At 35.3% G+C, this 25,872-nt stretch overlaps 1 protein-coding gene across 2 annotated transcripts in view; it reads left to right on the plus strand.

Moving 5' to 3' along the window:
• The window catches only part of MALRD1 (MAM and LDL receptor class A domain containing 1), a 764,811-nt gene that overhangs the window by 171,231 nt on the left and 567,708 nt on the right, over positions 1-25,872 (plus strand). The window contains exons 1-4 of one of the 2 annotated variants that reach the window (XM_081558803.1): positions 3,212-3,389; positions 11,395-11,535; positions 18,372-18,466; positions 18,555-18,716. In XM_081558803.1, the coding sequence (XP_081414929.1) occupies positions 3,212-3,389; positions 11,395-11,535; positions 18,372-18,466; positions 18,555-18,716 (576 nt within the window). Of the gene's footprint in view, positions 1-3,211; positions 3,390-11,394; positions 11,536-18,371; positions 18,467-18,554; positions 18,717-25,872 lie in introns of those variants that run through there. The other variant, XM_081558804.1, reaches the window with a different exon arrangement.

Raw genomic sequence — 25,872 nt, forward strand, 5'->3', positions numbered from 1 at the left:
ATGAATGGCACTTGAAACATTATAGAGTAATGTTAGTTTTAGTAGACAGTAACGGTTAATAAAGGAGTTTTCCAGCTGAAACTAGGCAATAAACAGCTATGACAGCAACGAAATATGTAACTCTTTTTTCTAAATGGAAAATAGTGATCATATAAAATGTTAAGGGACCTGAATTCAGAGTTAGTATATAAAATTGAAATGTTTTTATGCTTTCATGCCTTTTTACACTCTTCTGCTTATTCTTTTTTCTTCTTTATAACATTCTCTATTTCTATTCTCTCTCGTCTTCCTTACTTGAAAAGGAAAATCTGGAATGAGTTTTGACATTATACATGTCTTTACTTATTTAGTGTAGGGGGATGGTGGAGAGTACTGCTAATACAACACAAAATTGCAATTTCAAAATCTAAAGAACCTTTAAAAATAGCACAAGATTTAGAAATAAAGCCACATTGAACACAAGAATTACATGCCTTTTATGTAGAGGCACTAAAAACTTCACTTCTTGCATTTATTTACATGTGCCTAGCAAAAGTTGAAATGATGGTAAGCCCTCCTAAATTACATTCAATAAGGAATTACTTACTGACCTATCTGCCAGGACCTTGCTAGTAACTCATGATACAATAGCGAGAAAGTCACAGTCCAGCTCTAGTCTTATAGACTAGTGGAGGAATCACTGAAGTAAACATCAGTGACCACACCAGACCCAGAAGTATTTAAGATTAGTGAGAGCAGAAGACTATGAGAGACAACCCAGGAACAAAACTTAATTCAGCCTGAGAAAATGAGGTACTTCAAAGATAGTCTTCAAAATTGGAAAACTAAAGACTAATTAGTATGCATCTGGTGGTTGGGATAGGAAGGAGATCTCAAATCTGGAGTCTTGAGATGCATGTTCAGAAAACTGCCAGGGTCATGGTTAAGCAAAATTGTGATGGAGAACACAAGAGGATTCAGTCAGCAGTGAACAGCAGCAGGTAAGCTGCTAGGGCATATGGCACTTACAGTTATTTCAGATGGAAATAAGGAGTGGCTTATGCTTTGAAAATGATCACTCTGCCTGAAGAATGGAAAATGAGTTGTGGATAGGAGACATCTGGTTTAGAGTGTTGCTGAGATAAGAACTGATGGAGTCTTCACTTGACATATATGGAATTCAATTCATGAGATTTGATGATTGATGGGTAGGTGGTGAGAGTAGTCTTGGACATATCAGTTCCTGGCTTGGCAAGATGGTGCTGTTCACTAAAATATAGAATATGGGAGTAGAGGCTCATTGAGTGGGTGGGGGAAAGGAAGATGAGGTTAGTTTTTGACGCAAGTAGAGAAGTCACAGTGTCTGTCTATGTGCTGTGTGTATGTGTATATATACTCAGGAAGAGGACTTAAAATGTGGGTTTGAGTAGCAGGTCATATCGTAAGCTTCCCTCATAGCTCAGTTGGTAAAGAATCCGCCTCCAATGCAGGAGACCCCGGTTCGATTCCTGGGTCGGGAAGATCCTCTAGAGAAGGGATAGGCTACCCACTCCATTATTCTTGGGCTTCCCTTGTGGCTCAGCTGGTAAAGAATCCACCCACAATGCAAGAGACCTGGGTTTGATCTCTGGGTTATGAAGATCCCCTGGAGAAGGAAAAGGCTACTGACTCCAGTATTCTGGCCTGGAGAATTCCATGGATACAGTCCTTGGGGTTGCAAAGAGTTGGACACAACTGAGTTACTTTCACTTTCAGCATGTCATATCAGGGCTTCAGATATGGACTTGGGAGACAACAATGTATAGATGATACTTGAAATTATGAGCATGAAGAGAAAGCCTGGAAAATATAATCTGAGCACAGAGGAGGACTAACATGGAACTATCAGGTTAATCAGCATTTAAGAGATGTACAAAGAAAGGAGTAGGCAATCCACTTACAAAGCAGAGAGTTGGGGAGAATAAATATTTCTGAAATAAAACAAAGCACAGAGTGAGGAAATGCTAAATTGTGTGAAGTATTTAATAATAGAGCAAAATTATGAATTTTTCTCCTGGAATCCTGAATAATCATACTGTAGAACTTCATATGTTTATTGGGCCTTTTTTCTTTGAATATGTGAAAAATCTTGTTTTCCTTGTATCTTCTTTAAAAGCATAGGTACGTTGTTGGTCCCTGGTCTGTGATTCTTTTCACCCTACATTCTTCAGTCACTTCATATAGTCTTTGTGTTTTCATCTCTTGAAGTTATATTGCAGAAATTGAAAGTAGTTCAAAAGAACTTTAATATACTGTTAATAAATCAAATATAAAGGACTATTTTTAATAATCAACTTCATATGATTTCTATTTTTCAGCTTCATAGAATTATTATTTATAATATGAAGTTCAAGTGATCTGAACTTGAGTATACTGTTCATTGTGAATATCACCCTGAAATCATATGTTTCACTTGTAAAAGCAAATTAAGATGAATCAACAGGAAAATCCACATACTGCAGAAGAAATAACACTGCCCTCAACAGCAGGATATTTGAGTTCCAGTTTCTAACACCAAATAACTGTATTTCCCTCATACATATACCTTAACTTTCTTGAGTCCAAATAATGTGATTTGGAAAATAATGATCTGCAACGTCCCTTAAGTTTTTAAAATCTGTGTTTTTCAGTTTATCTCAACAAACAGTGCAAAGTTTCCATTCAGTGATAAAGGACAAGAATTTTATTCTCATGAAACAGTTCTAATAATTCGGCCTGAAATATTTGAATAAGTTTTCATGACAATGTTCTGAATTGCATGAACATGCTTAAGCATAGGAATTCATATAGAGAATTTTTATGTTGCTTTTAACTTTGCTGTGGTTTTCCTCCCAATTATGTGCCTGCTCTTTAAAAAAATTTATTTTCTTTTAGGATATAGCATGATTATAAGGGCTTAAACTATTTGAACATGGTATAACTAGGGCAATAAACATACATGCTTAGCTAGATATAGAAATGATGCAATTGTTCTGTTAAATATTTTCTAAAGACACTCCTCTGAAAGAGTAAATGAGCTGCCTTGGACTCATTTGTTAAGAGTTGTGGATAGTTACCAATAGTTTCCAGTCATAAGAGGTAAACCTGGAAATCAAAGAACAGAGAAAAGAAAAAGGATGTTTCCAATTATGGACTCACCTGTTACAGCTGCCTGATCTCTAAGAGACATGTCAAGTGATGCTCCTTTGCCAGAATGTTAGCTTTGCCAAAGAATGAAGCTTTGTGTGTCCTTTGGATTTCCTGTGGTTTCATCTCCGTACTGGTTCAGCAAGGAACCGGCACCTTTCAGTGTGACAATGGGGTCTCCTTGCCTCTTGACAATGTGTGTGACTTCACAGATCAGTGTGGTGACATGAGCGATGAACAGCAATGTAAGTTTCCTTTCTCTCCTTCCTCTAAGTCCTGTCCACCTTTAATCCAGGGGTTGCCGAGTTGCCTGAGGAAGTTCAGCTAGATGCCTGATTCTGCACAGAGTTCATTTATATGACTTCAATGTCAATCAGAAACTAAAAGATTCTTTTTCAGACATAAAGAGCAGACTTATGGACACAGGGTGGGGACGGTGAGGGTGGGATGAACTGAGAGAGTAGCATTGAAGCAGCATCAGTTCAGTCGCTCAGTCTTGTCTGACTCTTTGCGACCCCATGGACTGCAGCATGCCAGGCTTCCTGTCCATAACCAAGTCCCAGAGCTTACTCAAACTCACGTCCATCGAGTTGGTGATGTAAAATAGATAGCCAGTGGAATCGTTTCTGTATGATAACAGGTAACTCAGATCCGGTGGTCTGACAGTCTAGAATAGGATGAACAGTCTAGAATAGGATGGTGGGGGTAGGAGGGAGTTTCAAGAAGTAGGGCGAATACATGTACCTATAGTTGATTCATGTTGATATGTGGCAGAAAGCAACACAATATTACAAAGCAATTATCCTCCAATTAAAAATAAATAAATTTAAAGAAACAGATCCACAAATAAAAATAACTCTACTTAAATGTTATCAAATTGCCAAGATTCTACTTGATAGGATGTATTTTGAATCAGTTTTTACTGAGTATAAAGAGGGAGTGAAATGCAGATAGGTAAGTTTAATGTTGTTATCTGTGAAACAAGATTTTTAAAAAACTTAGTCTTGCAGTTTTAAAATGCTGTGATGAAAATTATGGGCTTAAGTTGGAATACAGTATGGGAATGTTTAATATGAATTTAAGATTGAGTGAGGAGGTTTCATTTTTGCTTTATATGATATTCCCACCAAATGAGTTGGTACCTGTTGTACACAGAGCATAACTGATGAATATCCTTTGATTCTAAGGCAGAGGAAAGAGGGAAAGCTTTAGAGAGTTCAGGGCCTTGATTTGGATCCTGGGTCAACCATCTACTAGTTGTGTGATCTTGAACCTCCAGTTTATTATAAGAAGTCATAAAATGAGATAAACCGATCTCCCTGGCAGGAAAATGCTTCTAGTATAACATTAATAAAAAGCTCACTTAGGAAGATATGGGTAAAGGCACGTATGTTTCTGTAGTTTCCATTACAGTATCACATCCTGAAAATAGACTGCATTTCATCAATGGAACGAGTGCCATTCCTATAAGCAGTCACCTTTTATAAACAACATTTTCATACAATTAAATGGGTCCATTATTGATTTGTAGTAACCCTCAGATACCTGGAGGCACTAAGTCTAGTATTTTAGAACAATTTACTCAATCATAGTTTCTGTTTTGTGTTCAGATACGATCTTAATTAGTGCTTACAGAATTCTTTATTTTCTTCTCCTACATAAAGCTCTACATGTTTGCTTTTGCTTTGTTGGAATTTGTAAATTCAGTTGTTCCCACAAAAAAACCAAGAAAAGTGGTTACTGAAAATCTTCTCTTTAGAAGGTGAGGGATTTTTCTCCTACAGTTTGTGATTACAATCAGGCTGTTAGGAACTATTAAACACAAAGTGCAACGAAAGAGAAGGATTCATTTATATTTGTCCAGTTTGCCTAGAGAGGCCACCTGTGGACGCACTGCCCTTTCTTTGGACTGTCTGGCAGAAGCCGTTACTATTCTTTGAGCAGGAAAGGGAAACCACTTGGCTGGTTTGACCAGAAGTGCAAAGTCCCTTCCATTAATAATCCCTCTGAAGCTTCCTTCAGCACGATTGCTCTGATAACATGCGTGGTTCTGCTTTGAGGAAAAGGTTAATGCGAAAGAAGGGGAGAGTTGCTGAGCAGAAAAGGTCTGGCTGCGTGAAAGATTCTAATAACCCCAGCCTGAGAGAAGCATGAAGGAACAGATCTGTCGAATAAACAGATTTCATTTTAAATGTTACCCTGGGGAAGTCACCTCTTGGCTTTTTCGCTTTTCATTTTCATTTCTGAGAATTTCCACTTTGGTATTTTATTAAAAATGGGATAACTGTAGATAAAATTGACAATCACTTTAAAGCATGAGTTTCTTTTGTATACCACACTAGAGGGAAAATATTGTGGAGGAATCATGATAGCAAAGCAGTTTTTCTCTTGAAAATTTGCAATGCTAAACTTACAAGATATTTTTTTTTTCTAAAGCTAACTTTATTATGATGTTTAAACAATCACATTTTGGGGGAAAAGACCAATCTGTGACCCTCTTTAAAGTCCAAATGGATTTTAGAGAATGGATTAATATAATTTTTAAAATGAAATTGGCATAGTTAAAATTCAGATGCAACTAATTCTATTAATAATTTTTTGAAAATTTTCTTAGTTTACATGATGGTCCTATTTTCAGAATATTTGAACATATTAGTTTAACTCAGTATTTTTTTAAGATAGTAAATTAAGAAAGACTAAATCTTCAGAATGAAATAAATTATGTATACATGATATTGATCAAATAAATTTTGAGCAAGAAAAATAATTTTTAGGTGTAACAGTTATATGGTTTTAATGTTGACAAGAACTTCCCTTTACTAGAATTTATTAATATCCTGAGCCAGGGAAATAAATGTTGTGGTATTACTCTAGGTTTTTTTTATTTTTTATTATGTTTCTCATGTCACATCGTCTGCCTCCATGTAGTACCCCATTGCCTGGTCTTCCTCATTCTGTTAAGTTTCTATTAGTTTAATTAAACTAAGCAATAGTTTCTCTTTTAGCAATCATGCAAAATTATTTGATGTCCAAAGGCTTTATTGTTTTATTTTTACTCAGCGATAAAACAGTAATGTTACTTATGTTGCTATCATTCAGATAACAAATCAACCATAAGATAATAAATTATACTATTGATACAATGTTGAGGTATATCCCATGCAGTGGGTCTCTATTACTGGAATACTGCCAGAAAATATTCTTAGATAATTACTTGAGCATACCTGAGGTTAGTTTTAACATTAACTGTTACATACATTTATGTTTAGAGCTAAATTTACTGTGACTCAAAATGGAAATATATATTCAGTTATATAATTTCTCTCCTAGTTACATGTCTTGCTTAACAATACTTCCATTTGGCCTCTTTTGTTTATTTTGATATGATGAAATATATCATAAAGTTTTAAAGTAGTACCTAACTTCTTTTGCAAACTTTTTGGATTTAGGAATTTTTCAAAAGGTATTTACTTCATACAAATCTTTGTATGTGAAATGTGTGAAAATTACCTTAGAGGTACATTCTGAAAATCTGAGAGGTGATAGTGTTTAGTCAGATGATATTAAATACAAACATTGTTTCTTCAGTAGGATGACATAAATGTCAACTACTTTTAAAAGTAATTGTAATTGTAGAAGTTCATTGAAGTATATGAAGATAAACATTAATACAGTGAAATGTGAGTTTTCATGTGCAGTATTTATCTTACCACTACATTGAATGCAAAACAAAGTTTTCTCTATGCAAGAGCGATAACTTTCTATTAAAGGTCCCATATTCACCATAACTGACAGCAGTGAAAAGTGATAAGATCTTTTGGCCACACTGCTGCTCTGAAGTAGAGAATTGTTTGTAAGTAGCTATATAATCTTTACAATACTCCTGTGAATACTGCTGCAGGCTGGGGTGGATGCCACACATAGTCAGTATTTCTGTAGAAATCACCAGACAATTAGATACAGAGAATTCCTTTGAATTTTGCTAATCTTCAAACAGTATTACAGTTAAAAAAAAATGGTTTGGAAATCTTTTTCACGAGTCACTGATGGTATCTGTGTCAAATTCTTGCTGAAGATGTGCTTAATGGCTTGAGATTAAAGGCAACTATATGAGAAGATTCCAACCTAAGTAATAATAGATAATTCTGGTGTGAGCTATGGAACTTCTTATTCCATTTGCTATCACATACCTTTCTGAATTAGGATTTTTCCTATTTTTGTCTCATTGAAACTATTAAAATTAATTCAGTGTGAAGTATAAACATTTCCCTGATAAAAATTAATTAATGGTTTCAAATTGCCCAGCTAAATAATAACACTCTTTCATGGAAATTTACTTTTGAGAGTAATTAAAATTTACTTTTATTTAATTGGAATATTTTGAATGTATTTTTATCCTTTGCAGGAACCAGCCATTAATTTTTAAATTAAATGTGAGTAAGGGAGATAATTCTTTGTGAAAATTTTTTATGTGCTATCTACATGAGGGAAATAATCTTCTAAACAGTAAAATGTATGTAAAATTTTGTGACTATGTAATACATAGCTTTCCTCAAAAAGGAAGGAGATAAAAACACTTAATCTTGGACTAGAAGGAAATTAACCTTAACACACTAATGGCTATATATGAAAAATCCACAGCTAACGTTATACTCAATGGTGACAGACTGAAAGCTTTTTCTTTAAGATCTGGAACAGGATGCCCTCTTTAATCACTTCTGTCAGCAGAGTACTAGACATCCCAGCCAGAGCAATTAGACAATAAAAGGAAATTGAAGCCATTAAAATTGCATATGAACACAAAAAATTATCTCTATTCACAGAAAATGTGATCTTAAATGTAGAAAATCCTAAAAAGTCTATGAAAAAAACTTTTAGAACAGAGAAACAAATTAAGGAAAGCTGGGAGATTCAAAATCAACATACAGACGTTAGCTGCGTTTCTGTACACAATGAACCATCTAAAAAGGAAATTAAGAAAAAATTCCATTCATAATAGTGTAAAACAAAATACCTAGGAATAAACATAACCAAGAACATGAAAACTAAAAATTGTTGGCTGAAAGAAATTAAAGAAGACCCAAATAAATGCAAAGACATCTCATATTCAGGGATTGGGAGAATTAATTGTGTTTAGATGTCAGTAGTACCCAAGTATCCTCCAGCAGATGAATGAATAAATGAGATGTGGTAGATACATACAATGGAATATTGTTCAGATTTAAAAAGGAAGGACATTCTGACACATGCTACAACATGGATGAACCTTGAGGACAATTATTTTAAGTGAAATAAACCAATCACAAAAGGACAAATATTTTATTCCACTTTTATGAGGTACCTAGAGTAGTCAAGTTTATAGACAGAAAGTAGAATGGTGGTTTTGAGGGGTTGAGGGGAGGGAGGATGAAAAGTTTAGTTGGAAGAAATGAAACAGTTGTGAACTTGGAGGGTGATGATGGTTGCATATTAGTGTGAATGTATTTGTTACCACAGAGCTATACACTTAAAATGATGCATTTTATGTATGTCTTGGCACAATTGTCTAAGAAAAGCGGGATTTGTCATTAAGGAAAGACTACAACTGTGCCTCATAGAACTTTCGAGAGGGAAAATATGTGCATTATTAATATAGGCCCAGGCAAAACTGTGAAATAAATGCCTTCTACCTCTCCTTTTTAGAATTTTCCTAATTCTTATATTTTCTCTGTCTTCTAAGAACTTCATTATTGTGATGACCTACTCATACTAAGTTAATCCTGAATTCTGCATCAATTTCTTCACCATTACCACTATTAAATTTTTTTCTATTCCTTTCCATTTTCTCAGAAGCATGCCCTATGTTAACTATCACTTGAGGATATTTTTTAAAATATTTTCCCCAATTACAGTGTTAATGATCATATCTTTGAACGGCTCTGCAGTAAATTTTAATGAGAGAATCTGGCATGATGGAAGCCGATTCAGAAGGTAATTGGGTCTTCCAAGCAACCTCAAAGAACAACATAGAGACAATCTCTTTTTGACAATAGTACACTTGACCTGTGGTATCACAAAATTAAAAGCAAAATGATAAGTTTATCAAGTTCAGAAAGCTCAGAAACATGATTCTCTAGATAAGTTCCTGCATCCATTCCTTCTTGTTCCATATCCAGTCCAACCGCAGCATTGCTATAATAGCAGGTTAATCTCCACACAGATTTTACTATAGCAAGTACTGTCAGATTTGAATGTAGATGGGTGGCATATGAGATTATAAAAGGCAAATCAACCACAATTCAAGAAAAATTGTTCAAATGGCTTAAAATACTCAGTTCTCTATTGGGAGAAAAATGAGTACTTAGAAAATTTTCTGATGGATTTTTTGAATAACCCACCAGTTATGAGAAATTCATGATTGCTTCTTTTTAATAAGAATGAGTTGAAAAATATACGCTCATTAGATTCATGCTGTAACAAAAAGAGCCCCTGTTGAGACTATTCAGAAATAAAAATGTTTTATTTAGTTACTTTGTAGCTCTAACACTTCAGAATACATCATCATTATCCTTGTTTATTAAAGAAAACAAAAACATTGAAAATAAACATCAACTAAGTAATTTTAACGCAAGGTAATTTCTTGGTATTTAAAAACTGACACCTATGTGAGAATGTGAGTATATTTCATACACATAATTGTTGAAATACAGTGATAAAAATACTTCTGTAAATATTTTGTAATCAGAAATAGATCATTGGAAACATTGCTGGGAGCTGAAAGGGACTTAAACAGATACTTATTTATGCAGGCTATTGCATAGCTATTTGAATGACACACATTTATATACAAATAGCATATAATTTAGTTCATTTTCTGATTCTCAGATTCTCGGATCAGTAGGAGTCCATGAGGTAATAACTCAGATATTCCAGCAATTCTAAACATTTCAAAGGCCTTAAGGCAATTGTATATTTAATCATAATATGATTCATAGACTAATCAAGTTTCTTAGTTTTTAGGTAGAAGGACAGTGCTTCTACCTGGAAATATTGGTTTCCTCAGGCTGAGTAGAAACTCTGACCGACCGACCTTTAAATCTAGGACTTTGGTAAAAATGGGTTAGTGGATTAACAATGAGACCTTAGAGTTTTAAGAATTCAGGTTTTGGAGTCAAAAAAGACCTGGATTCCACTCTCGGCCCCAGTATTCACTTAGTGCCTGCTTTGTAAGGTTGTAAAGAGTAAACTGCATGAAGTAGAAAGCCTATCACTGACTTTCCTCAGTAGATTGTACTAGAAGACTCCTGTTAATATTACAGAATACAGCTGCTTTGTAAAATCTCCCAATAAGGAATCTAGGACTAAAATTAATAAAACAGACCATTGGTAGTAAAGCAGGTTTAGCTAATGTTGTTTAAAACTGTCGTTTCTAAATTGGCTCTTAGTACTCACATGGATGATCTCAAGAACATGCACCAGATGTATTACTAAGTAATATTTTGACCAAAAAATGATTAAATAAAAATTAGGTTTTTGTGACTGGATTGCCAAGCACTGTCTTATCTATTAATCAGAATAAGCACTGTGGCTAATGCAACCAGTCAGGACAAGAACAAACTTGTCAAAGGAAAATCACCGTTACTAAGAGCTGCAACCAAGGGATGGTATATTTATGGTTGAATTAATCTGTTTTTTAGAGAGTGACATTTGCGGATGTTGGATAATGGAATAAAGCCCACTCTGGACGATTATCATGAGCGACCAGGGGTCCAAATCCTTTTCTTTCTCCCAAGTCTGTTGGATCACTTGTACCCAGAGAAAAAGAAAAAAAAAAAGCCAGAAAATACCCTTTTTTGTGTGTGATTAAAATACACTGTATCATTAGATCTTCATAGAAATCATTCAAGGGAGAAAGGACAGGATGTCAGTATTTTAGTTTCATAGGTGAAAAAAAAGGGCTTGGTGTGGTTAAGTGGTTTAGCTAGGCCCTCAGTTAGTACGAGACAAAATCAGGCTTAGGTCCTCAGTCTTATGACCTCATGTGTGGCATTCTGTCTGTATGACCACACTGGTTTTTACATGTGGGGATTTATTTGAATGTCATGTACAGAAAACCTTTGCATCGATAAAGTAGACTGAAATTGTGAAAAACTATCCAGCTGTTAATCTCTGTTTGTCATTTGTTCCTAAGCTTTCTTTTTTCATGTATTGTATTATTTCTCAAGAAGATACATGGGGTTTTGGAAGCTAATTTATTTTCTCTCTCATTAGGCTCGGATTATGAAAGATGTGATTTTGAGGATGGGCTCTGTAGTATGATACGAGATCAGAGTCTGCAACTTGGCTGGACAAAGAGGAATGGGCTGATTAGCCAGTCACCTCCATTTTATGATCACAATGGTGATATGTCTGGTAAATGCTTTGAACTTTATTATTATTTTCGTTTTTGTCAAACGGTTGGTTAGGAAAGTAGAATCTTGGCTGATATTTAGAGATTATGATTCTAATGTCTAATTTGATATCTTCTTTAACCATATTCAAGATATTTGTGATTCTAAAGTGTCATATTGTTGTTGTTATCTGGTTGCTAAGTCTTGTCTGACTCTTTGCAACCTCATGGACTGCAGCCTATCAGGCTCCTTTATCCATGGGATTCTCCAGGCAAGAATACTGAAGCGGGTTGCCATTTCTTTCTGCAGGGGATCTTCCTGACCCAGGGATCAAACTCATGTCTCCTGCCTTGCAGGTGGATTCTTTACCACTGAGCCACTCAGTATTTAAAATGTCATATTAGATACTTATAATTGGATTCCTGAGATCCCAAAGGACTATCTAGATAATTGGGACTTTCTAGCTATTTTGACTCTACCTGTAAACTGTGAAATTTAAATGTGACAATCCTACAAAAATTAATTGTCAAATATCTTTGCTTTTGGCTCGATTGATTGTCGTAATGCTCATTTTCTTTGGCTGCCTAGAAAGCACTGATGGGTTGACCACTGGCCTTTGAGTTGGCTCTGGACCCAGACATTTATTCGTTTTGTTTGTTAGCTAATGAACTTCATTCATTCACCATTTTATACCAGGCAATTAAGATATTTTAGTGTCAAGAAATTGACCCTGTGCTTGCCTTCATCCGATGGCCTTATAGTGATATGGAAAGAGGTAATCTTTTGCCCGGCATAACTAATTGAAGGCTGGTGATTTTTTAAAGTTTGTATTTCTCTCAAATAAATGCAATTAAATGTTATATATGAATGTTTCCCTAAAGATAACTTTTTCTTTTTGGCTGCACCGTGCAACTTGTAGGATCTTAGTTCCCCAACCAGGGATCGAACCTGCGTCCATGGTAGTGAACGCCCAAGTCTCAACCACTGGACCACCAGAGAATTACCTGCTTAGAGATAATTTAAAGCAATTGCATATTAATTGTTTGGAAATGTTTACATAAATAGTATACATGTGGTTGGAATCCCAGCACTGTCACTTACTAACTATATAATCTTGAGCAATTTGCTTCATTAAGACTTGGTTTTCTCAATTCTAAAATCTATCTTGAATCAGATTTAAGAGCTAAATAAGATATTTTGAGTAGAACTTGTCATAAACTGTCTGATACAAGGTTGATATTTAGTACATTCCTGAATAATTTTGGTGTTCCTAATTTTAACTCTTACGTAAGTAAAATGTTTAACTTCGCTGACTTTGATGACAAAACTACGTTTTAAAAAAGAATTTTTAACCATTGTTAGGAAAAAGCCAACTTTCTCACCACACTACCCCCACCCCCCTAAAAAAAAGACCAGTTCACAAACAGGACCAGTGATTCACGGCAATACATAAAAGTTTTATTGTGAATTCAGTTGAACTAGATTGTGACACTGAATCCGGTCCCCAGTTTTAGCCACTGTAATACCATTTCCCCTTTAGAACCTCCCCACTGTTTCTTCCTTGTACTTACAAGATTTTTCACAGTATACTTTTGCTTACCGTAGTCTCCATCATGGGCGAAGACTCGATGCTTTCCTTTTATGTCACATGAGCCCTTCCTCTATTCTTGCTTGCCTCTTCGTCTGGAACTTAGACATCAGAATCTCCACCTCTTTTCTGCTCTCCTTTTCATCCCTCTTTCTTTCCTTCCGTCTGTCTATTTTCTCATTTTGCCATGCTAATGTTTTGATAGCCTAGTCAAAAGATAAAGTGGAATCATTTATATCAAAATTGAGAGGTTATACAGGCAGACACTCTTTTATCTGTATCACTTGGTTGACTTCAGATCTCTGGAGTCAGATTGGTTGGGTTTGAACCTGGCCCCGCTAACCTGCTTACTATGTTGTTTCAGTTTCCTCATCTGTAAAATGGAAATAATAACATAAGCCAAAAAGGGAAAAGGAGGCAAGATATTGATTAGCATAGTAATGAAAGGCTAGTGATTTTAATAATAGTGACGTGTCTCATAACTACAATTAAATGTTAAAATATGAGTATTTCCCTAGAGATAATTTTAAATAAGCAAGTGTTTTGCCTTCAGATATAAAGTGTTGAAAATGTTTATGGAAAAATAGCTATGCTGAAAACTTGTCTCAATTCAAAAATCCTTATTTCATGAGTTTTAATAAAACTTTTGATTAATTTACACTTGAAATAATTTGCCAGTGCTCCAGAATAAGTTTCATCATGTAATCAATGCCTTGAGAAGTTCTCTGAGCTAAGTTTGAAAATCTGTTAGAACATTAAAAGCATCACTGTGCTGGTGTTCGAAGTCTACTAAAGCTTGAAGCAGAGTGATTAAGATGTAATACTGATTTTTAAAAGTATATGACATTGCAATTTGGTAAAATAATATTATTACAAAATGCAGATACATCTTTGCAATGACAGTAACACTTTTTTGTAAAGGATAGACTATAACAATTTTTCTTGTAAGAGTATAAAATTTTTTCTTATAACTCATAAATAAGTTTTTCTTCTAATTCTTATAAATATATAAGTATAGAATAATTCTAGAGTTCGACTGATCGTAAAGGTGATACATGAGGTTTTTAAAATGTATTAATTCTCTGTAAACTTAAACTATATAGGTTTATCAAAGATGAAAAAAATTATGAAAAGTTAATATTTCCTTTTATACTACAGATTATTTTCCTTACTTGGATGTTTAAAATTAGGTTTAAATGGAATTATGAGAATTTTTGTTATTTTAACCAATTGTTAAACTGGGTCTAAAGTCCATATACTGTATTATGAAACACACTATTAAACAGCATCCAGTCTTTTCATTTTGTCCTAGGAAAATATGATCAGTCTAGAACTGAAATCCCTTTGCTCTTCTCCACAGACACACCTGCAGGATCCATTTCTAGAGCATTTCTTTGGTCATTGGGATTGTTGGGCAGTTTTAAGTTAGTCAGTCTGTTGTTGGCCCCAGATGTTATATACTGTTTCAGGCAACTATAAAGTTAAGATACTTGCCAGTTGTTGTTTTCAACACATGCCTACTGTGAGTTTATTTGCTTTGGGCAATTTTAGACAGCCTTATAAGTGATGGCTTTCAGGAAACACGTGTGCTCGGTCACATCCAACTCTTTGCTAGCCCATGAACTGTATAGCCCACCAGGCTCCTCTGTCCATGGAATTCTCCAGGCAAGAATACTGGAGTGGATTGCCATTTCCTTCTCCATCAGGAAACATCAGTGAGGTCAGATAATGATAATTATTTGGTAATGAGGCTTGAAAGAGTTTTAGCTTCATTCTGTTCATTACTATGGTTGCCATACTGCACCAGGAATGTAGGCTGCCATTGTTTATAGTTGCTATGGGGCTTGAGAGGGAGTGGGCAATGGGAATAGGTCAAATTAAAAAAAACCTAAAATTTACTGAAATTCATTTTTTTTTTTTTTTTTACGGAGATTCAGTTATCTATTGAATAAAATTTCTCCAGTTCTCTAAGTTTTATTATGCTCATTTTGCCAGTATTTTCATTGCTTTTATGGAGGAAAAAATTTTCAGAGATCTTTACAAATCATCCTCATATTTTTGTATGTTTTATGATTTCCTAAAGTGATTCACCTAGCCCTTTATCACTGAAGCAGACTTAAATTGATATGGCAGCATTTATTTACACAGTGCTAGCAACTATAAGGGATTACTGTTTGAGAGTATCCTTTGACACAGTTCTAGTAAATATTATGTTGCTATGTTGACTTGTGAATTTAATGAACAGGAATGAGCCAGAACTTGATTCAATAGAAATGGAATTTAATAAATAGAAATTATCATTTTGAAGGAGTTTGTATGCCAGACTGCTATTTTACCTCTGTTATCTGAACTGAGCCATATTTCTGTCACAGATGAACCTACTTTTTCTTTTCCAAAGTTTTAATATTCTAACCTTTGCCTCATGCCTTGAAGCTTGTCACAGTGATCCATTCCTGCAGCCTGATTTTTTTTTGGATAGTATGCCACTGTTAAAATACTCAAGTTTTTGAGTTCCTTTAAATGCATTGGTTATTATGCAGCACGCAATAGGATTTATATTTATTCTGCTTATATTCATTACTATTGATCACTTAGAACTTGGAAAATGGAGGAAAGGCAAGACTGCCTATCAGTCACTGAAGAAAGTGAGACCGAAAATTCTACCTTATCTTTTCTGAGGATCAAGGTTGGTGGAATTCACTGCCAAAATTATTGAATTTATCCCTCAAAAACTTCATGGTTTTTATTGCTTTCATATTTTATATACTTTTTTTGTCATCAATCTTAAGTTTACGTTGGAGTTTTACTCCTACACTTACCCAGCAACTAGGAAGAAAAACCCCTTTACTGTAAACATTTGAGATTATAAATGAAATCATGTCATCTTATTTTGTAATTTCAATAATCCTTATTTTATAATTTTAATAATTCTTATTTTATAATTTTAATAGTTAACTTCATCACAGGGTTATTTTAAATATGTTTTAAAGATATGCTATGCAGTTGCTTTTACGGATGCAAGTATAAAATGGGAATTTATGAATCAGATGAATCAGTTCAGTTTAGTTGCTAAGTTGTGTCCGACTCTTTGCGACCCCATGCTCTGCAGCATGCAGAGCTGCAGCATGCAGCATGGGCTTCCCTGTCCATCACCAACTCCCAGAGCTTGCTCAAATTCATGTCCATCGAGTCAGTGATGATGAATAAACTGAAACAAATATGGCAGAGATAAACAGATGACATGTGATGATGACAATGATGTGTGAATATGTGGTATGATACTATTAGTCTCCCTCAAGGACTAAGAATGGTATGTGGATAAAACACTGAGAACCTTTTTAAAAAATCAGCTTTGTAGTCCCTCTTGATGGTGAGAGCCAGTGGCAAGAAAGGGTATCAGATGAGGGAATGGGCTTGTGGAAAAACTTCTGCTGCCGGGGATCTGCTTCTTTCTTTTTTAATCATAAACTTGATAACTAAAGCCCCAGGGAAAGCAAGAGAACTTTCTATACTTTGATATTCTCCAAGGAATATTTCCAGCTATGAATTAAAGAAATTCTATGCTGATAGGGAGCAATGTAAAATTGAGCATGCAAAAAGAGTAGATATATACATAACTGATTTACTTTGCCTTTGGACACCTGAAACTAAGACAACGTTGTGAATCAACTATACTCCAATAAAAATGTTTTTAAAATTGTGTATTAAAAAAAATGCTTGTTATTGTCACTAAATTAGAATTAAAAGTTAAAAAAGTATTGCTATATTGGGTGCATTTTGAACACTTTTTTACTGCATGAAAAGAAAGCTTATTACTAAAACAAATGCCAAAGGATCTTAAGTTGTTTCTGAATTTAAACTTCACTTTTTATGATAACCTGAAAATTACCATTTAATTTTGGACACAATACAAAATAATTCAGTGTCATAAAATGTACTAAATGACAGTTCTTATTTATAACACACCTGACTTAAATATTTATATAATTTATTATTGAAAATGCTCTTCTATTACATAATGGCTTAAATGTATCCATCTGATTTTTAAGACCAAGCTTTGAAAACTAAATATGGTTAAGTAATTTCCTTGACAAATGAAAACAACTTTTTCTGTACATATCACAAATGCTTTTTAGTAGCTGAATATTTATAAACAATAATTATGGGCCCATTGAATGTTACCATTTGTATTGCAAACAATTTTATTTACACCTCAAACAATATATCCATATGACTCATTATGCTCATTTGATTTTTCACTTGCTTAACATTTGCTTTCCCTGCTGAATATGAAGCAAAAGCAAACTAATGATTATCCACTTATATCACCATGATGCCAACTCTTCATCTAAATTTTGTTTATAAAATTATTCCAGGTAGTACATTCTCAGAACAATTTTCTGTTATTTCAAGGATTTCAGTTATGCCTCTGACTGTATCTATAAGCAATCATTAATGTTCTTTTTTTCCACTTAATCAGGGTAAATTTTGGAAAAGCTGTAGGGAATAAGAGGTTTCTTAGGTTTCATAATTAAGTCTCTCAATGATGTGACAATTAAATTTAATTTCCAAGACAGGTTTAAACTACCACTAAATAACTTGAGTAGATAGACCTTCACAATCATCATCAATGTCATTTTTTCATTCTTCTTGACAAATGGGGGTTTACCAAATAGGGTAGCAGGAAATAGTGGTTCCCAGGTAATACACTATAACCTTGTCAAGCATTGCAAAAATTTATGAAAGCCCAGAGAATATTCTGTTTTTATTTTATAAGCTTCTAAATAGTGACAGTCCACTGGCATAATCTGTACTGCAGGGTACAGGACAGCACTGGGACTCAGTATTGTTTTCGACGTAATCCTGGGAAAAACTGCAGCTAATTGACCCAATTCTTTCAGGAGAAAAGCACTACAGAAGAGGATTTCTTTTGAATTCTTCATTGAATTGCTTATTTGGGTGGGCAGTCCCAGTATAATGTTTTTCCTGGATACAATCTTTACTGAGTTATAACTTTCCAAGTTATATGAGATAAACTGGGTTGTGAATTACAGTCCATAATAGTGTTATATGGAGTACACTCAAAATCAGTTACTTTACTGGGGAATATATTGAAGTAACAATATCAACCAGACCATTTGCAAAAATAAATGGTGCAGTTAAATAGTTCATTTTTTAAACAAAAATATATTGACCTAATGTGGATATGGACCTGAATTACTGCCTGGTGTATTGAATAAGTTTACCAATGATGGTCTTGTTTCTAACAGCTCACTTCCTCTCATTGGTCTCTAACATGGATTCTACTTCCTCAAACATAAGCAGCAGAGTTTTTCTTCCAACGAATAACCAACATGCTTGTCAGGTATTTGAAAGCACATGGCATTTGAATTACTTTCCACATTTGGGAACTTCGTTGTTATAATTGTGTGGACATTCATTATTTTTCACAGATTACATTTTATTACTTCTCCAGCCAAATGAATGGCAAATTAATGGCTGGCTTTCAAACTAGCTGTGGTGGCCCTGTACAGCATTTATGGCAAAACACTGCTGGGCTCCAGAATCGTTGGGAGAGGAATGTCATCAAAATTCAGAGTCCCCAGAGGTTTCAGGTATGTGTGTTGTGTTTTCTAACTGTCTTTGAAGGAAAAATGATAAAGTACAGATGTTTAACACCAGGTGATTAATCATTCTAGTTGTCTGAGGACTGAGGAATTTGCCAGAACTGTTGCGTGTTGAAACCAAACAGTTCCAGGAAGTTGGGGTGGCCAGTCATCCTAAAAGACAGTTTTAAGAAGTTTAAAACTTATGTATCAAAACTAAATTTGTTATATACTGACATATATTGATATAACAGTAAAATATGACCTTCTAATACTCTTCCTAATTTCTTGAATCCCCTCTACTTTCCTTTTTCACTCATTATTCCAATCTTCTCTCATTTCATTTTGCATTCTTAAGAATTTGAGTCACTTGTAGTGAGATGGATGAATCTAGAGTGAGGTAAGTCAAAAAGAGAAAAACAAATATTGTATATTAATGCATACATATGGAATTGAGAAAAATGGCACTGCTAAACCTATTTGTAAGGCAGGAATGGAGATGCAGACATAGAGAGCAGACCTGTGGACACAGTGGGGTTAGGAGAGGGTGAGATGAATTGAGAGAGTAGCATTGAAACATATACATTACCATTTGTAAAAGATAGCTTTGGGGAAGTTGCAGTATAAGAGAGAGAGCTCAACCTGGTGCCCTGTGACAATCTAGAGGGGTGGGAGAGGGGTTCAAGAGGGAGGGGACATATGTATACTTCTGGCTAATTCACATTGCTATGTGGCAGAAACCAACACAACATTGTAAAGCAATTACCCTCCAATTTTTTTAAAAAATTGCTTCTTTTTCACAGTTTTCTCAAGCCTTTGAGAGAATAGGATTGTCTTGGGTAATGAGGACATAGACTGTTTTCAATATTAATACCAAATACTGCTGAAGTGGAATCATTGTCATATTCATTTCATGGTTAAACTAAATTATTCAATACAGCCTTCATCTTCCAAAATAATTTTGAGAATTAAAGCCAATATAAGCCTATAAAAGACATTTATTTATGCAGCCTAATAAAACTTATGTATGATGGAAATTATAATCTAATAACTATTATAGGAGTTCTTAGAAAAATAGTGCATACTTTAACATTTTGGACAGCCAAGCAAAATTTTTCAGTTAAAAATGGGATCTTGGAACATTTTATTCTGAACAAATATGCTTTTTAAACCTGGTTTGTGAGTCAATTTAGCCCAGGTAGGTTTTCTTTATCATCTATTATTAGAATAATTTTATAATTTTGATATGGAATAGAAAATCATCTGATACGTGATGGATTTAGCACGTACCTTAATAGAGAGTAAATTGTATTGGATTTTGAGTGGCTAACAAGGAATATGGGAGAATGAACAAGACCTCTATTATTAAAATTGAATGATAAGATATAAGAATGGCACATATTCTTAATTGATCTGTCATAAAATCACTGAAGTTCAGAATTTTCAGCCTTTTGTAAAACCAAATGGGGATCCAAAGAAGATGAAAGAAAATCATTTAATAGATAGTTAGGTGACTCCTGGATGATGACTTGAGGAGAACTGTACAGTTGGAAGCATAATTCTGTCATTTGAGGCTTTGTATCCTCTTGAAATCCAGTATTATTGGTGTGTGTGTGTGTGAGGTGGGGGTGGTATTTTAAGCCATCAGGCATGTAAGTCTTCCTATAAGGGACTCCTCAGGTATAGGGACAAGACATCCTGAGTTCCTGCCATGGTGGGGAGTGCTCTGCAGAGTGATAACCCCAGACAACAAGAATGCATCCAACTTGTTGTGGATGTTCAGGTGTCATTAACCAAAGGAGAAATTTCTAGTTTATTTATCATATTATTACTTTATTTTCTTACTTCCCTATGTATGTCTCTTTTCTGTAACAACAATAGCAACAAAAGAGAGCCAAGAGCGCCTTTGAGGGGACACTGACTAGACGCTGAAGGATGAGCTTGCTGAAGTCCCTCTATACGCTTCTCTAAACCTTAAGGACTGCTATGGAACTCTTGTCTCTGTGTAAACTTTATCAGTATTTATACATCTTTTCCAACTTTGAAACCGAGTGGGTGATTAAAAAAAGAGTCTTAAGCTATCTTTATCAAGCATTGTGCCTTCTTATTTTAGTGAAGAGTCTGCCTGTCAATGCAGGAGATGTGGGTTTGATCCCTGGGTCCGGGAAGATCCCCTGGAGAAGGAAATGACAACCTACTCCAGTGTTCTTGCCTGGAAAATCCCATGGATAGAGGAACCTGGTGGGATATAGTCCACAGGTCACAAAAGAGTCAGACATGACTTAGCAACTAAAACTACAACAAAAAAATATTTTGGTCAAGGTCTTTATTAGTAGCATGACAAGAGATTTGATTGACTACTTGTAAGTTCAACCTTTTAAGATAAATTCTTTGCTTTTCTCAGCTGTCCATTCCCAAATAGCATATTGTGGGGGCTGATGATTAAATATGTGTAGTATATAAAACTTAAATTCCCAAATAGATTATCTCCAGGGCAATTCAGCTGTAGCAGAAGAAGTGAGATTATTCACCTGAGTGCTTGAAAATGCAGCAGTGTCTTCCACCAAAGCAGATGCCCATGGAGCATATTAATTTGATTCTCAAAATCCTTTATTGCTGATATGAAAACAGTGCTTCTACTTTGAAGGCATTGTTAAAAATTAGGAAACCATACGACTCTCATGGGATCCTTTGGTTACACCGATCTTTAAGACTGCAGGTATGCGTGTTCATGGATTGGAAGAATTAATATAGTGAAAATGAGTATACTACCCAAAGCAATCTATAGATTCAGTGCAATCACTATCAAGCTACCAACGGTATTTTTCACAGAACTATAACAAATAATTTTGCAATTTGTATGGAAATATAAAAAGCCTCGAATAGCCAAAGCAATCTTGAGAAAGAAGAATGGAACAGGAGGAATCAACCTGCCTGACTTCAGGCTCTACTACAAAGCCACAGTCATCAAGACAGTATGGTACTGGCACAAAGACAGAAATATAGATCAATGGAACAAAATAGAAAGCCCAGAGATAAACCCACATACCTATGGACACCTTATCTTCGACAAAGGAGGCAAGAATATACAATGGAGAAAAGACAATCTCTTTAACAAGTGGTGCTGGGAAAACTGGTCAACCACTTGTAAAAGACTGAAACTAGAACACTTTCTAACAGCATACACAAAAGTAAACTCAAAATGGATTAAAGATCTAAACGTAAGACCAGAAACTATAAAACTCCTAGAGGAAAACATAGGCAAAACACTCTCTGACATACATCACAGCAGAATCCTCTATGACCCACCTCCCAGAATATTGAAAATAAAAGCAAAAATAAACAAATGGGACCTAATTAAACTTAAAAGCTTTTGCAAAACAAAGGAAACTATAAGCAAGGTGAAAAAACAGCCTTCAGAAAGGGAGAAAATAATAGCAAACGAAGCAACGGACAAACAATTAATCTCAAAATTATACAAGCAACTCCTACAGCTCAATTCCAGAAAAATAAACGACCCAATCAAAAAATGGGCCAAAGAACTAAACAGGCATGTCTCCAAAGAAGACATACAGATGGCTAACAAACATATGAAAAGATGCTCAACATCACTCATTATTAGAGAAATGCAAATCAAAACCACAATGAGGTACCATTTCACGCAAAGTCTACAAGCAATAAATGCTGGAGAGGGTGTGGAGAAAAGGGAACCCTCTTACACTGTTGGAATGCAAACTAGTACAGCCACTATGGAGAACAGTGTGGAGATTCCTTAAAAAACTGGGAATAGAACTGCCATATGACCCAGCAATCCCACTGCTGGGCATACACACCAAGGAAACCAGAATTGAAAGAGACGCGTGTACCCCAGTGTTTATCGCAGCACTGTTTGTAATAGCCAGGACATGGAAGCAACCTAGATGTCCATCAGCAGACGAATGGATAAGGCACCTGTGGTACATATACACAATGGAATATTACTCAGCCATTAAAAAGAATACATTTGAATCAGTTCTATTGAGATGGATGAGACTGGAGCCCATTATACAGAGTGAAGTAAGCCAGAAAGAAAAACACCAATACAGTATACTAATGCATATATATGGAATTTGAAAGATGGTAACGATAACCCTATATGCAAGACAGAATAAGAGACACAGATGCATAGAACAGTCTTATGGACTCTGAGGGAGAAGGTGAGGGTGGGACGTTCTGGGACAATAGCATTGAAACATGTATATTATCATATATGAAATAGAATGCCATTCCAGGTTCGATGCATGAGAAAAATGCTCAGGGCTGGGGCAATGGGATGACCCAGAGGGATGAGAGGGGGAGGGAGGCGGGAGGGGGGTTCAGGATGGGGAACACATGTAAACCCATGGCTGACTCATGTCAATGTATGGCAAAAACCACTACAATTTTGTAAAGTAATTAGCTCCCAACTAAAATAAATAAATTAATAATAATAAAAAAGACTGCAGGTATGTTTTGGTTCTATCCTGTCAGCTAGTGAACAGATACTCATTTGCTTTTGTTGAGCTGGGCCACAGAGATGTGCTGTGCTTGTAATACTGCCTGCCACTATGTAGTAGCTCCTTCCTGAAAAGCTTTAGAAAGAGGCTTATTTGAGGGCATTTTGTAATCAGCGTCTCCAGACAGTATCTGCTGCCTCATCAATTTACAAGTCTCCTAGAATTACTCTAGGTTTATTTTTTTGTTTGTTTTTCTTGGCAGTTTCCCGTCCATGCTGCCTTGATAGTTTTAAAGTCATTCATGCTTCCTTTAGAAATACTTAAGTAAATTTTAGTCCCAGCTGGACTCTGGCTTAGCATGGGTTTCTGAGCAAGCCTCTGGATCTGGCTCCTGTGTGGGGCCTTTGTCACCTTCACCTGTAAAGGACTAACTAGGTCCATCCCTTGTTAACCTGAAGTGTATGTTAATTTCTGAGAGACTGCTCCTGTATACACTAGGAATGGTGTTTATGCATTTAGTCCACAGAGATGGCAGTGTTTCAGAAAGTTTCTGAAGATGTTTAAAGAATAACATCTAGTATTGATTGAGTGCTTATTGTGTGTAAAGAATTGCATTTAGTCCTTCATGTGTACTATCTTATTGGCCCTTCATGGCAGTCCTCTCAACTATCATTTACCCCATTGTTCACATGAGGATTGTAAGCTTTATTTTTTAAAGATGTTTTGATGTGGACCATGTTTAAATTCTTTATTGAATTTGTTACAATACTTCTTCTGTTTCATGTTTTGGTTTTTTGGTCCTGAGGCCAATGGGATCTTAGTTCCCCAACCAGGGATTGAACCCTGGCCCCCTGCATTGGAAGGTGAAGTCTTAACCACTGGAACACCAGGGAAGTCCAGAGGATTGTAAGCTTTAGAGAATGAAATAACTTACCAAATCCCATACAAGATTAGAACATAGGATAGTTTGATTTCAGATCTCAGTCAGTCACTGAGCCATGATAATTTTTTATTTAATAAGGCTATGTAGGAATTTATAAAATATAGGAAAAAAATCCAACCTCTAGATTTGGTCAGATCTGATGGGACTTATTAAACAATCCTTTGTCTGCTATGTTAGATGAAACATTATTATGCATTGCATGGTGCTGATGAACTGTGATCACATTTCTCAAAATTGCAGACAAAAGCAATTAATTTTACTATTGTCTTAAAATATTCATAGACACAAAGAATAAACCAGGCTAAACATAGAGTAGAAATTTAGTCTCAAATTCAGATGTAATCTCCCCTCATCCCTGTTTTTTTCTAGTTCTTGAAGGGACTTCCCCTATTGGTTTTATGGATAGGGAGGAATGAATACTATGTTACTGAGTATATCATTGACTGTGGTTTTCAAGTTGAATGTCTGGATTCTTGAAATCAATGCCTGAATTTTAAGACGATACTGAAATATTTTTAATATGCTATTATCTACTTGTCATTTCTCTGATATTCCACTTAGAAATGCCAGAGACTTCTCATCACTCTCCCATTCAGAAACAATAGGCTTTATTAATATGAACAAAAGATGTGGTTAATAACGATAAATATAAATTATTAACTTACTGCTACTCAAACTTTTCAGAATCATAATTTGAGACATTTTATCTTTTCATTCAAGAATACTTACTATGTGAACACACGACGATGAAAAGACTACTGTCATCTTTTTGTGTTTTATATATTTTCTTGAAAAAGACCATTGAATGCATACTACTAATTAGGATAATTCTCACACAGAAGATATAAATGCAAGGGTTTCTGTTCATGTCGTTACTAGTATAATCCAAGTGAGTTTATATTCATTGTTCACCTGCCATAAAAGTTTCATCTAAGATTTAAATCAAGTATTTCAAGCACAAAGCCTCCCTTCTGAAGCCATCTGCTCTTAAAATGTTTGAGGTGAAAGGAATTTGTCACATGTTTTACATTGCATCCGTGCAGGTCATACCTGACTTATGTGATGGTGTCAAACTTCTGACTACATTATTCGTGTTGTGATCTGCTTTTATTTTGCTACTTTGCTGTTGTTTTCTTTACTTTGGCTGTGCCCCTGAGGCACTCAGGATCTTAGTTGCTTGATCAGGGATCAAATTCTTGCCCTCTGCAGTGGAAGCACAGAGTCCTAACCACTGGACTGCCAGGGAAGTCCCTATCTTTTTTTTTTTTTTACTTCACCTAACAGAAAAAAGTGAGGTAGGTATTTGGAAAACGTTATTTGCCAAAGTTTTGGAGAAAACAAAGAATGTTAATCACTTCTCTTAGAAACACAATTACCATATCACAAACAGCCTCTGACAATAGGGCCTGGTTTGTAAAAAATTATCATGGGTTTCCACGTTCTTTAAGGGCTTCCCTGGTGGCTCAGACAGTAAAGAGCCAGCCTGCAGTGCGGGAGACCCAGGTTCGATCCCTGGGTCGGGAAGGTCCCTTGAAGAAAGAAATGGTAACCCACTCCAGTATCCCCTGGATGGAGGAGCCTGGCAGGCTACAGTCCATGGGGGTCACAAAGAGCTGGACATGACTGAGCAACTTCACTCACTTTCCACATTCTTTAGATATTCACTCATCCCCCTTTTCAGGATCCCAACCAAAATTCCTGGAAACTTTTTGTTTAAATACATTTAACTGGATTACCTCCTTGTACC

This window comes from Giraffa tippelskirchi, chromosome 13 (genome assembly GCF_054371585.1).
Source record: "Giraffa tippelskirchi isolate mGirTip1 chromosome 13, T2T-mGirTip1v1.2.pri, whole genome shotgun sequence".
NCBI classification, from domain to species: Eukaryota; Metazoa; Chordata; class Mammalia; order Artiodactyla; family Giraffidae; genus Giraffa; species Giraffa tippelskirchi.